This window comes from Talpa europaea (assembly GCF_964194135.1).
Source record: "Talpa europaea genome assembly, chromosome: 6".
NCBI classification, from domain to species: Eukaryota; Metazoa; Chordata; class Mammalia; order Eulipotyphla; family Talpidae; genus Talpa; species Talpa europaea.
Genome location: NC_140072.1, coordinates 9,266,418 through 9,278,597, shown reverse-complemented (window position 1 = coordinate 9,278,597; position 12,180 = coordinate 9,266,418). Strand labels below are relative to the sequence as shown.

The 12,180-nt window shown below is 38.4% G+C and overlaps 1 protein-coding gene across 2 annotated transcripts in view; it reads left to right on the top strand.

The window, feature by feature from the left end:
* WDR35 (WD repeat domain 35) overlaps positions 1–12,180 on the top strand; it is a gene marked incomplete at both ends in the record, with an annotated part of 47,570 nt that overhangs the window by 31,346 nt on the left and 4,044 nt on the right. For both annotated transcript variants that reach the window (XM_084235638.1, XM_084235637.1), the window contains 8 exons: positions 35–144; positions 595–805; positions 5,392–5,472; positions 8,041–8,177; positions 8,468–8,671; positions 9,359–9,505; positions 10,452–10,584; positions 11,637–11,747. In XM_084235638.1, coding sequence (XP_084091764.1) covers positions 35–144; positions 595–805; positions 5,392–5,472; positions 8,041–8,177; positions 8,468–8,671; positions 9,359–9,505; positions 10,452–10,584; positions 11,637–11,747 — 1,134 coding nt within the window. The remainder of the gene's footprint in view (positions 1–34; positions 145–594; positions 806–5,391; positions 5,473–8,040; positions 8,178–8,467; positions 8,672–9,358; positions 9,506–10,451; positions 10,585–11,636; positions 11,748–12,180) is intronic.

The window sequence follows — 12,180 nt, the reverse complement described above, 5'->3', positions numbered from 1 at the left end:
AATACTCCTTTGTAATCAAAAGTAATTCTCATAGGGTCGTGAATCTGGCACCATTCAGAGATACAGTCTTCCTAATGTTGGTTTGATTCAAAAATACTCTCTTAATTATCGATCCTACCAGTTATCCTTGAATTGCAGCTCCAGGTAAGTATGAAAACTCTTCTTGTGCTAGATTTAGGAGTTATCAGTTGTGATTGTTGGAGCTACAATATGTAGCAAATATGAAGACATGGTGTGTGTTTTAAATTTGTCTTATTGTTCAGTATGGTATCCACTGTATTTGTATTTTCTATGCTGTATTTCGTTTAAATGTCTTTCTCTAATTGGGCAAGATATGGAATGCTAATGTAATATTTTATTTGTCTACCAGTTGCTTTAGTCCCTTTGGGTACTTTTTCCTCACAAATGGAGAGGAAATTTATTAAATTTATTGAAATTTGTTTAAAGTCATTTATTTATATCAAACCATGTCTACCTTATTCACACATTCTGATGAGCTGATTTTGAAGAAGAATGGCTATAGGTAATTATCATTTATGATCGCTCTTAGTAATTTTACAACTTTGCTCCCTTCTCCAATTTCATTGCTTGTAGTCGTCTTGCTATCATAGACATCTCAGGAGTTCTCATTTTTTTTGACTTGGACGCTCGGGTAACAGACAGCACAGGACAGCAAGTCACCGGGGAGTTGCTAAAGCTGGAGCGAAAAGATGTCTGGGATATGAAGTGGGCTAGAGATAATCCTGATTTATTTGCAATGATGGAGAAGACAAGAATGTATGTTTTCAGAAACCTGGATCCAGAGGTAAAAACAAGGAATGAGCATTAACTACATAAAAAAATGAGCCAAATATCACAACGTGGATATTTTCTCTTTGTTTCACCAAGGTGTTTGTTGTTGGCTGTGTGAATTTCAGAAAAATTAATTGAAACATTTCTTTGGGGTTTTAAAATAATTTGGCAGAAATAGGAATAATTTTTATTTAAAAATATTTTCTGTGTTTTCTGAGGCACTTCTTAAGTATTTATCTGTTCTTTTTAAGAGATGGACCCATGGCCACTCACTATATGGTCTTTATTTTCTTCCTTGTCAAAGTTAAAAAGAAATCAGTACTCTTATTTACCAAAATTGTTGAAAACAAACTAACTAAAAAAATATAGTTTTGAGACTGCCTTGTCCTTTCATTTTCTTTCTCCTGTCTAGTCTCCTTATTCTGTGCTTATCTCATTTTAGTTACATTTACATTTGTAGGCACCGCTAATCCTGATCTTTCTCGCCTTGATAACCTTAGGAATATACAGGTGTGGACTGTGAATTGTGATGAACCTACTCTCTGGAGGAGCAGGAAGCCCCTTTCTCACTAATTTTGTCATATTTTGATTTTCTACTTGGGGTGCACATCAGCATTTTTAGGTTCTGAATTCTGCTGTCACTTAGTCTTCTCTGGATTAACTGTTAGCTGTTGTGTTTGGGAAATTCAAAATATTTTGAGTGGGAGATTAATCAACACATCATTAAGGAGGAGGTACATCTTTTCAACTTTTTTGAGTTATTAATGAATTTTCAATTTGGACTTTTCTGTACCCCTTTCACCACTCATGGCAATAAGAAATGAGTAAACTAATGCTGTAAATCATGATTCAGCATTTGTTTGGACTTGCAGTTTCCTTCTTTGGAAGAAATCACATGCTTGGGCCTCAGAGCTGCTGAAGATCTTCTGTGGTAACTTATTTAGTGATAAACTATTTGCCCCTTTAATATCCTAAATTATTTTCCCTTCTGAGCCCTGTTCAGGATCTTTGGGTTGGCTAACGACCTGATGCAATTGCTCTGAGTCTTTGTTCAAACTTTTAGGAGTCTTAAGGACCTTTGCAGTCCTTAGACCCTGAGCCAGGGTTTAAAGGAAGTAATGTGGCCTATAAGCACAGACTTTATTCGAGGGTTCCTTACCCTAAAACCAGTGTGAAAATTTGATAGGTAATCACATGATGACCTTGAGGATGGGCATAGAATACTTTTTGAATGATAGGGTCCTTTTCCACCCTCAGCCCTACTTGTATTGAGTCAGAAATCTTACCTGGAGAAGAGGGAGTGTTTGTTATGCCTGGCTGCTCACTGTGTGTATAGCATGTGGCCCGCCGAGTACCCATAAAATCTTGGCCTGGTGGAAAGTGTTTCTTAAGCAATTTAACACAAGTCTTTTTCTTGAGTTTGTTTTCTGACTTGGCATGTAGTTCAACATCTATTAGATTTGGAACTGGGTGGATTTCTTACAACCTTTCCACTCAATAGAGTTCTTCATAAACTGTGTCATGTTGTTCTTTTCATTCTTTTTTTTTTTTTTTTTAAAGATTTATTTATTTATTTATACAAGCACTGGGTACAGTCAGACGTGTGGGAGGGTGAGAGGATTCACCAGAGCCAGAGCGGGGAACAGAACAGGCAGACTGATGAAATACACTGCTGAGGAGAGCAGCGGGCGGGCAAGAGAGGTCTGTGCGCCATGTGAGACCCTCGCTGGCAGCCGGGGATTGAACCGGCGCTGCAGAGGCTGAGGGTAGCTTTGCAGCCCAGCGCTCAACCGCTGCGCCACCAGGGGAGGCCTTGTTCTTTTCACTCTTGAGGGCTCTGGCTGTGCTGGGTCAGTCAGTCTGTTCTTCATTGCTCTGGATGCTTTTTGACCTGTCATTAAGGACTCACTCTTCAAAACAGCTTACTGGAACTCTGTCAGGACCTAGTATTCTATATTGTTATTCAGGAGCTAAGCGATTGTTTGACAGTTAATATTAAAAGTATTTTTATGCATTTGAGTACTGTTATGAATTCTGTATTCTTAACCTTTCTTTAAGTTGTCAACCTTTCTTCAGATTATATGTGAGGAAAGAATGCTATTTATTTGCAAAATTCAAATACCCAGGTAAGGCACATTTTCTGTGAAGGAAATGAACATTTAAGGTTGCTGTTCTGTTCTTGCTCATTTTCATCTGCAGTGATGCTTCCCAGGTACTGGATTCTTTTTCTTTAATTGCACCTCTCGGTGGCACTGCTCTTTCACATGCATATTTCTTTCACATGTTGTATTTTCATCGGTCAGGCTCTCCTTTTTGTGCCTTTGATTCTTTTTCAGACAAGTCAGTTCTAAACTTTTGAATACATACCGTCATCTATGTATACTTATTTAGCTAAAAATTACACATAATGACCTATGTTATCAATCGTATCCCTAAAATAGAAATTTTAAAAGAATGAAAAAAAGATAAATTCTAGTGGGATAATTTCAACTTTATTTAAAAACGCCATGTTAGTAGTTGTGCTTTGTGCTACCATTCCTAGTGTCTTAGGCACAGTGCACACTTTGGAGTGTGAAACTACTCACTAGTGAATACAAGTCCCATGCTTCTAATAGTCTATTTGATAGTTTTGATTTTTTAGCCAATGTTTGGCAGATCTGAGTAGACTGTCCTTGTTTTCAGCTTGTGATGTGACTGACTCAAGAATTTGCTCTTCTAACAAGAGAGGGGGCCGTTCTGCCCGTTCTTTGTTGGCTTGCGCTTGCAGTGTCAGTGTTAGATTTCATTCGCAGATTCTTTGCAGGAAGCCTGTAAGCCGCTTGTCCAATTTCTGAGCGTTAGCTAACATTAGATACTGTGGCCCCTACCTCCGCTCAACTAGGCCTAGGTCGCCATCAGTATGTCACAGCATGCCGCTCCGGACAGTTGGGCATGGGCACTGAGGGCCTCTCTTACCTTGGCCCTTGTGAGGCCTCTGATTTGTGTATGAGGACGAGCACACGTGTTTCTGGGTACAGTGTAGTTCAGTAAAGTTTTAAATACTTTTTTTGATAAAAATATTTTGCATGCTACTTAGGTGCGTACACCCTGCTTTGTAGATAACTGGTCTAAAACTTCATTTTCAATTGAATTGTGGATGGATATTTAGTGAATTTTGGAAGAGAAGGAAAATTAGGTGAGCTGCTTCAAGCAGAAGTTGAATTTTAAAAATCTGAATCACATAATTATTTGCATACTTACTTACGTGCCAATTATCATAGATTATTTTGGAATCTTGTTTTTGTAACTTTCCCCACTTTTGTTTTTTTGGCATTTTCTACCCACAGATCATCTTTTGTGACTTTATATTTTCATCTTGCTCTGTTGCATTATCTAGTCCAAAATAAATTTTTTTCTCATGATAAACATTTTTACACAGGATATTGGTTTGCTTGGTTTACATGTAATATCAAAATAATCAAAGGATATGAAAGATCATAAATTTTATAAGAAGTATTTAATTACATATACTTTCATTTTAAATTAAATTTTGTTCTGATTCTTTCTGTGTTCATTGTTCATAAAAACATACTATTTGCTTTATATAGCAACCTTTTTTGAGAAAATAAAGGTATTTTATAAAGTTTTAAAATATAATTTGAATATATTATTCAACAATTTCTACTTTTTAAAGGAAAATATGCATTTGGAACCCAGTAAAGAGCCTCACTCTTAAACATTCTAAGCTCAAACTAGATATGATCCAACTTTACCCCTTTTTTCATCTTTTTGATATATTCCTATTATAAGTTTTGTGTTTTTATCATATATGAAGGAATAACTTTCAGGGTTATAAGTTTGACAGGTTATTTCATTTGGATTTTGGTTATTTTCTTTTATGATTATGATTTTCTTTTATTCACACATTAAAAAAAAACAGTCTTGTATTAGTTCCATCATCAGACAGCATCCTATTCTTTTTACAGTGTTCTTGGTGGTTGTAAGTATATGGGGTTTTTTTGGTTTGTTTGTTTCCATCATATATGTACTCGTTGCTAAGGATTTAGTGCGGGTCCTTTACATTATACTATGCATCTACTATACTTTATTTTTAAAAGCCTGCATAACACTAGAATAACAGAAAGACATGTTTATAACAGACTCACTCATTTACATATTGCAAATTGAACCTCTTTATGTAGAAATCTATCAGAAATCTATCAGAGCACTCTGTCTAATGTTGCAAAAGTCAGACTTCTTAGTCTGGTAGGAGACTTCTTTGATTAATAAATACTTAGATCCAAATATCCTGTTTGTCAGTTTTATAAAGAATTAAATGTAATGTCAAATCAGAAGAATAAGATTATTAACCTATATAAGGTCTTTTTAGGTTAACTGTGAAAATCTAGATTAAATGCCATTAATTAATATCAATTATGTAGTTCTCTGGCCATGTCAGAGAACCTCGTTGTTTTTAGACTTATGCACTGAAATATTTGGCGGTGAAATGTGATATGTGTAAGTTAGCTAAAAGTGTTATAATAAAATTAAAAGTTGCAGTGTGATAAAGGCAGGAAAATTTTGTGCAATTAAACAGAACATTTGTTTTTGTCTTTAAAGGAACCCATTCAGACTTCTGGATATATATGTAACTTTGAGGATTTAGAAATCAAGTCTGTACTTTTGGATGAGATATTAAAGGTAATTCCCAGTAAGGAGTGTGTTTCTGTTGCTGGCTGCCCCAGATTCACTTTGGTGCTGGAGTGTTGGGCCCCGGTTGGGCATGTGGAGTGAGGAGATGGGACACCTGGGTTCCGACCCAGTGCTGTCACTTGGGTGACCCCTCAATAGCTTCCTGCACCTCTGGGGGCTTCACTTTCCTGTCCTGTGTATGAGCCTCAATTTTTACCTCTACGAAAATATGGGCAATAATCCTGCCTATCTGACAGGATTTTTATTTTATAAGATAATGTTTGAAGAGCACTCAGCACTCAGTGCTGGGACCAAGAGACCAAATAATGGTAGCTGGTTGTTGGCATCACTCATGTTGTATTAGTAACAAAGAGGTACTAAAGAAATACCTGACAATTTACTTTAGTCTTTTTCTACTTCTAGGATATCTGAGTACTTTCTTGAAGGTCCAGTACCCATTTTTTTTTTCAGGTTTTATAAAGTAACCCATTTCTGATCCCATGTTTTTGATCCTCTGCTTTGGCCTTCATTGACCATCATTTGGGAATTTTTTACCCTAAAAATATTGAGAGCAGTTTGACTTTCATTTTATCCAAAATATTAACTGCTTCTATGTACTGCAGAGCTTATTTGAATTGGGATAGATTTAAAATTTTGAAAGCTAGTTGCTGTTTGTAGCATGCTTTCCTATTTTGGTCTGATGTCATTGCACCCTTCCCGGAGACCAGCTCCAGTGAACAGGATGGAGGAGAGGAATCCGAAATAACCAATAAATAAATAAATGACAGACACAAAATAGAATTTAAGAGAAGTGGGACCCAGGGAACGCAAGGCTTCTCCATTCAACTCAAGCGTCCCGAGTGCCCGGTGCAACTCATTTTTATTGATACAAACTGCCCCCCTTGTTAGTTATGAGATAGTGAATCACTCTCTTAGTATCTAGCCTTCTCCAGGCACATATTCACTGCTAAAGTTCTGCGTTATCAAGTCTGTTCTACTTCCTTTCTAATCTTGCTTGTTTCTCAGGCTTAGCTTTACTGACACAAGAAAAGACTTCATGGTCTGGACACGGGCCATCCCATGCTGACCAGTCTCCCAGTAACGACCCCAGCATTCTCCTTGTCTCAGCACTTTATGCCTTAGGGGTCTGCAACACACCCTTTTATTATGAACCCATTTTTCCTGTGTAATGACCATCATAGCAGCAAGATGGGCTTTCAACCCAAATGTGGCTTGGATTTGGAAAGTGATGACACCACAGGGCACAGAAAGGAAAGGGAGGGATTGGGAGGGATTGGCAGTGCTGAGGTCCAGGCAGTAGGTGCATGTCCTTGAAGCTCTGTACCCAGGGGTGTGGGCCAGGATTGAGGCTGAGAGAGTGTGAGGGGCACAGCCCAGCACTCTGCTGGATGTTTGTTTGTGTTATCCATGTAGTCATCACAACTCTAAGAAGTTTGATTATTATCTCCACTTGTTCAGATGAAAAACCTAACAGTTGGAGAGATGAGCTCATTTGCAGTGACTAGGCAAAAGGAATGATTTGACTCCAACCTCTCTGGCTTCAAAACTGTTGTGTGTGATTGGTAGCACTAGCAGAAATGAGGCTGGGGGGAGGTGAGGGGGGCGGTGGCCCAGGCCATAACCAACTGCATGCCTGGCTGTGGAGTTTGGGCATCATCCTGGAGTCATTGGGGAGTAAAGCAGTGGAGTCGGCAGCAGAGACAGGACTGGGTTTATATGTGGGGTGATAGCCTGGCTTCCTTGATGGCAGAGTGGTATTAGCACAGGTTCTCGAAAGAGTTGTCATGTAGCCAGCAAGCAGTGGAGTTAGGATTTGAGTGTAGGTCTGTTTGAAACCAAACCTCATGCTCATTCAGTACTGCTTCCTACTTTCTACATGGGAGTTCCCCAAGGACTTTTCAGTTTGTAGATACAGTGGTTTAATTGCAGGGTGAGAGGGGGGTGCTTGAGACTCAGTTTACCTTTTCAGAGAACTCCGGTCTCTAGGAGCCATTGTTGTTTCACATGAGGGTTCTGTCTTCTTCTTCTTTTTTAAAGATTTATTTATTTATGCATACAAGAACTGGGGTACAGGTCAGAGATGCAGTCGGTGAGAGGATTCACCAGAGACAGAGTGGGGAACAGAACAGGCAGACTGACTAAAATACACTGCTGAGGGGAGCAGCAGGTGAGGCAGGAGAGGTCTGCTGCACCATGTGGGTAGCTCCCTGCCCGGGGATCGAACTCTTGCTGCAGTGGCTGTGAACAGCTTCATAGGTTGTGTCTTAACACCTTGCGCCACCAGGGAGGCCCAGGTTCTGTCTTCTTGTGTGCTCCGCTTTTCCACTTATTGGGAGACAATGAACTGGTGAGTTCATTGTAACTGCAGCTTAATTTTCTTTGTCCATTAAACAGCTCTTTTTTGTAACACTGGCCTTCAATTTTTTTTTTTTTTGTCAAACTGCCATGTTTTCCCCCAGTTTTACAATATGATGTAGTGTTTTTAATTGAAAAAGCTAACCTAGACTCTAAAGGCAACTATTTATTAAATTCCTTTATTTTCACCTTTACTTCTAGAATCCAGAACATCCAAACAAGGATTATATAATTAACTTTGAGATTCGGTCCCTGCGAGATAGCCGAGCTTTGATTGAGAAGGTTGGAATTGAAGATGCATCTCAATTTATAGAGGATAATCCACACCCCCGACTTTGGTATTTAACATAAAACTCCCAAAACTTCAGATGTGCCTGCTCTCTCATCCCGGCTCTTGTGCCAGCCTCCTGGGAAAAACTTCTATTCCCATGCTTCTTTATAAAATATATGAATTCATTTTAGATTTCAGAGTATTCAACTTAGGCATTAATATTATGAGAAATGTCTTCATGTGTTAAAATACTCACTTCCTTCCAAGTTGCACTAGAAACAATCGGTATAAAATTGAATTTGATTCAAGAGTTGTTAGTAATTTGTAATTTGCTTTTCGGTTTCTTTTTTAATGAAGGCGCCTGCTGGCTGAAGCTGCTCTTCAGAAACTGGATTTGCACACTGCAGAGCAAGCGTTTGTCCGCTGCAAAGACTACCAAGGCATTAAGTTTGTGAAGCGCTTGGGCAACCTACAGAGTGAGTCCATGAAGCAGGCTGAAGTAGCTGCCTACTTTGGCAGGTTCGAGGAAGCTGAAAGAATGTATCTTGATATGGACAGAAGGTCAGTAATAAAGGTACAAGCATTTCAGAACATTCCAGAATGTGTACAAAGAAGCGGTGGAAAATAGACTAACTATAGCATATCATTTCTTTTGGAAATTAACTTCAGTTTGGATTACAACCTAGATATTCCACTTGCCCTTCATTAATTTGCCGTAATTTGGGGGCTGTTTCCTTCTCTGCTTTTATGTATACTAATGTCTCACCATTCAAGATTTTTTTTTCATTCAGTAGGGGGACAAAGCACATGAATACAGAGACTGGGGGCTTTTATCATTGACTACATAGCTCATTATTTGGGTTCTTCTTTTGGTTTAGGCCATTATTTTATTTTCTCTTGTTCAGGAGCAGGAAATAATGAGCAGAGACTGAGTTTATTCTGTGTATATAATTTTTGATTTATATAAAATATGATAAATAGAAGTGAATACTATTTAAGTCATTTTTTGCTAACTAAATTAGAAGTTCTGGAAAATAAATGGCAGGGAGTTAGTTTCTTTTTCCCATTCCAGGTTCTCCCCACTGCCTCTTACCTGGCTAGGTTAAGTTTCAAAATGTTGGAGCATTACCTGTCTGTCTACTCACTACTGTATATTCCCAGCACCACCCTTGATTTGAATCTAGCACATAGTAGGCCCTTGATAAATATTTGTTGAGTGAGTGAACTAATGAATGTCACTGTGTGCAGAGATCTTGCTATTGGCCTCCGGTTGAAATTGGGAGATTGGTTTAGAGTTCTCCAACTCCTGAAAACTGGATCTGGCGATGCGGATGACAGTCTTCTGGAACAAGCCCACAACGCCATCGGGGACTACTTTGCTGATCGACAGAAATGGTAGAAAGCCTGTCTGGACCTCCTTGTCCACTCACATAGCATTTAAAATGTTGGCTGCCTGCGTCCTTCCTTGGGAAATAATGCCAGGGAAATGAAGACTGTTCTCCTGAATCCTAAATTTCAAATATAGTCACACTGGGGAGCAAGAGATCCTTAAAGTTGTTATGCAAGTGCTGTAAAACTTTGGGCTTTCCAAACTCACAAGGCTTGTGCTTACCTCTGGGCAGCTTTCTAGTGTTTGAGACCATAGTGAGCAATTCTCCACAGGGTATAGTTTATTTCTGAAAAATCTATTTCATATTTGCTTGCTTTGTTATTACTGATCATTTTCAGAAATCACTGATTTTTATTCTTAACTTTTCATTTTGATCAATATGCTTATTTATGTCAGTATTTGGAAGTACAGTTATATATTATCAGATTAAAACAATATTTTTATTTTTTTTTAATTTAAAAAAAAAAGATTTATTTATTTATTTATACAAGCACTGGGTACAGTCAGAAGCGCGGGAGGGTGAGAGAATTCACCAGAGCCAGAGCAGGGAGCAGAACAGGCAGACTGACGAAATACACTGCTGAGGGGAGCAGTGGGCGGCAGGAGAGGTCTGTGCGCTATGTGGGACCCTCGCCGGTGGCCGGGGATCGAACTGGCACTGCAGAGGCTGTGGGCAGCTTTGCAGCCCCGCGCTCAACCGCTGCGCTACCAGGGGAGGTCCTAAAACAATATTTTTAAAGACTATTCAAAGTATGTTGCTACTAAAATGTGCTTCACAGTTTTTAGATTTTTCTTTTCTAATTTGTATGCTTCAGAGACATTCTAAAACTGAAGATAATGACTAGAGTAATGTAAGCAATTAAAAATGAAGGAACATTTTTGGTGAAAGTGCTTATTTCTCAATTAATTCACATTAATTTTAAATGTTTTTCTTCTTTCTTCTTTCCGTAGGTTAAATGCTGTACAGTATTATGTACAAGGCCGGAACCAGAAACGCTTAGCTGAATGTTATTACATGTTAGAAGATTATGAGGGACTGGAGAGTCTTGCTAATTCTCTCCCAGAAAACCACAAGTTGCTTCCAGTAGGTATTACAGGTTGTAGTCTTTGAAGTTGATAGATTCATTTATAAGGATTATGTTACTATCAGGAAATATTATCTGCAACAGAGAAAATTTAAAATTAATCTACAATCTTAGTTTCTTAGAATTGCAGTGATACTTTTAATTGTGAAAACATCATGTCAGTATTACAGAATGACTGAAAATGGAGGGCAGATTAGTCACATGACTATAGTTTTGTGTAGTTTCATCAGATGCATAAAATTGGCAATTGTACAGAGTTACCTGAACACCTGAAGTATTTACAGATGAAATGATACATTGTCTGAGACTTGCTTCAAAATAATCCAGCTGGGTACTGGGATAAGTATGTGTGAAATATTAAAAAACAGCTAGACTTTTATTATGTTATATTGACAATAAAATATATTTTAAAAAGGCCCAAAAAGCTGAGTTCTCTGGAACTTTGTTTTGTATGTTCTTTCAAAGCCTCTATTAATTATTGAGTGCTATTAATGTGTTTGTCTTTTATTGCTTTATCTAAAGCGTAAATCGCTAAGCAGTACAATACCAGTGAGTTAGCAGTTTTCATCCACTCTCCAAGGAACTCTGTTTGGGTCTAGCTCCTTGAACTGATGGTGGCCAGCTTGTCTGGGGCATGTCTTTATTGAGGTATTTGAGAGCTCTGTGGATGTGAGCTCTCCCTGAAGCCCCTACCTATTGGATTAATCAATTGCTTTAAAGGTTTTTTTCACCCAGTAGTGTGGGGCTTTTTTTGGAGCTTGACATTCTCTAAACAGCTACTGAATAGAGAGAAAACAAGAGTTCAGGGTCTTTAGAACTTGGTTAGAAAGCAGGTCTGCAGAGGAGCCAGTCAGGCACTGATTTCATAGAAGCCTTATAGAAGACTTAGCGTTCTTTCTGGTTTGTTGCCTCTGCCCCGTGTCTGTTAACAGGAAAAATGACTAACAACCAGCGCACTGAATATTCCTGTGTCCTACAGGAGTTGTGTAAATTAAAGTGTAAGTGATTTTCTTGGTCTGTGAAATCTGATGGCACTGTTCTGTTCTTACAGGAAATAGCACAAATGTTTGTGAGAGTTGGAATGTGTGAACAAGCCGTAGCTGCATTTTTGAAATGTAGTCAACCAAAGGCAGCAGTAGATACCTGTGTGCATCTCAACCAAGTAAGGAACTGAAAGTTAAAGTCTCCCACAGTCGTCCTTTACAGATTGTGGCCAGTGTAAGGCAGAGAGAGCTGGGGATGAAATTTGTGAAAGGAGCCCAGTATTTCCCTTATGTAGTCAAGGGCCAAGAGAATGTTGGCATTTCCATTTCTGAAAGTGTCACTACAAGAGGGGGTTACCCACTCATAACTAACTCAGTATGGGAACATAGATGGATCCTGTGCTTTTAGTCTAGCAAGTTTTGGTCTGGAAGTAATTTCATAATTTTCTGCATTTTATTAGTTTGGGTATGTTTCCAGAGAAGGACCAGTTAGTGGTCATTGCAGGAGGAAGGAATTGAATTACTTTATCAATATTTATGTTGGCAGATCTCTTTCCTTTCTTTCTGTAGAAAGTGTATATATTAAATATTTTTTAAGAGCAGGAATTTAAA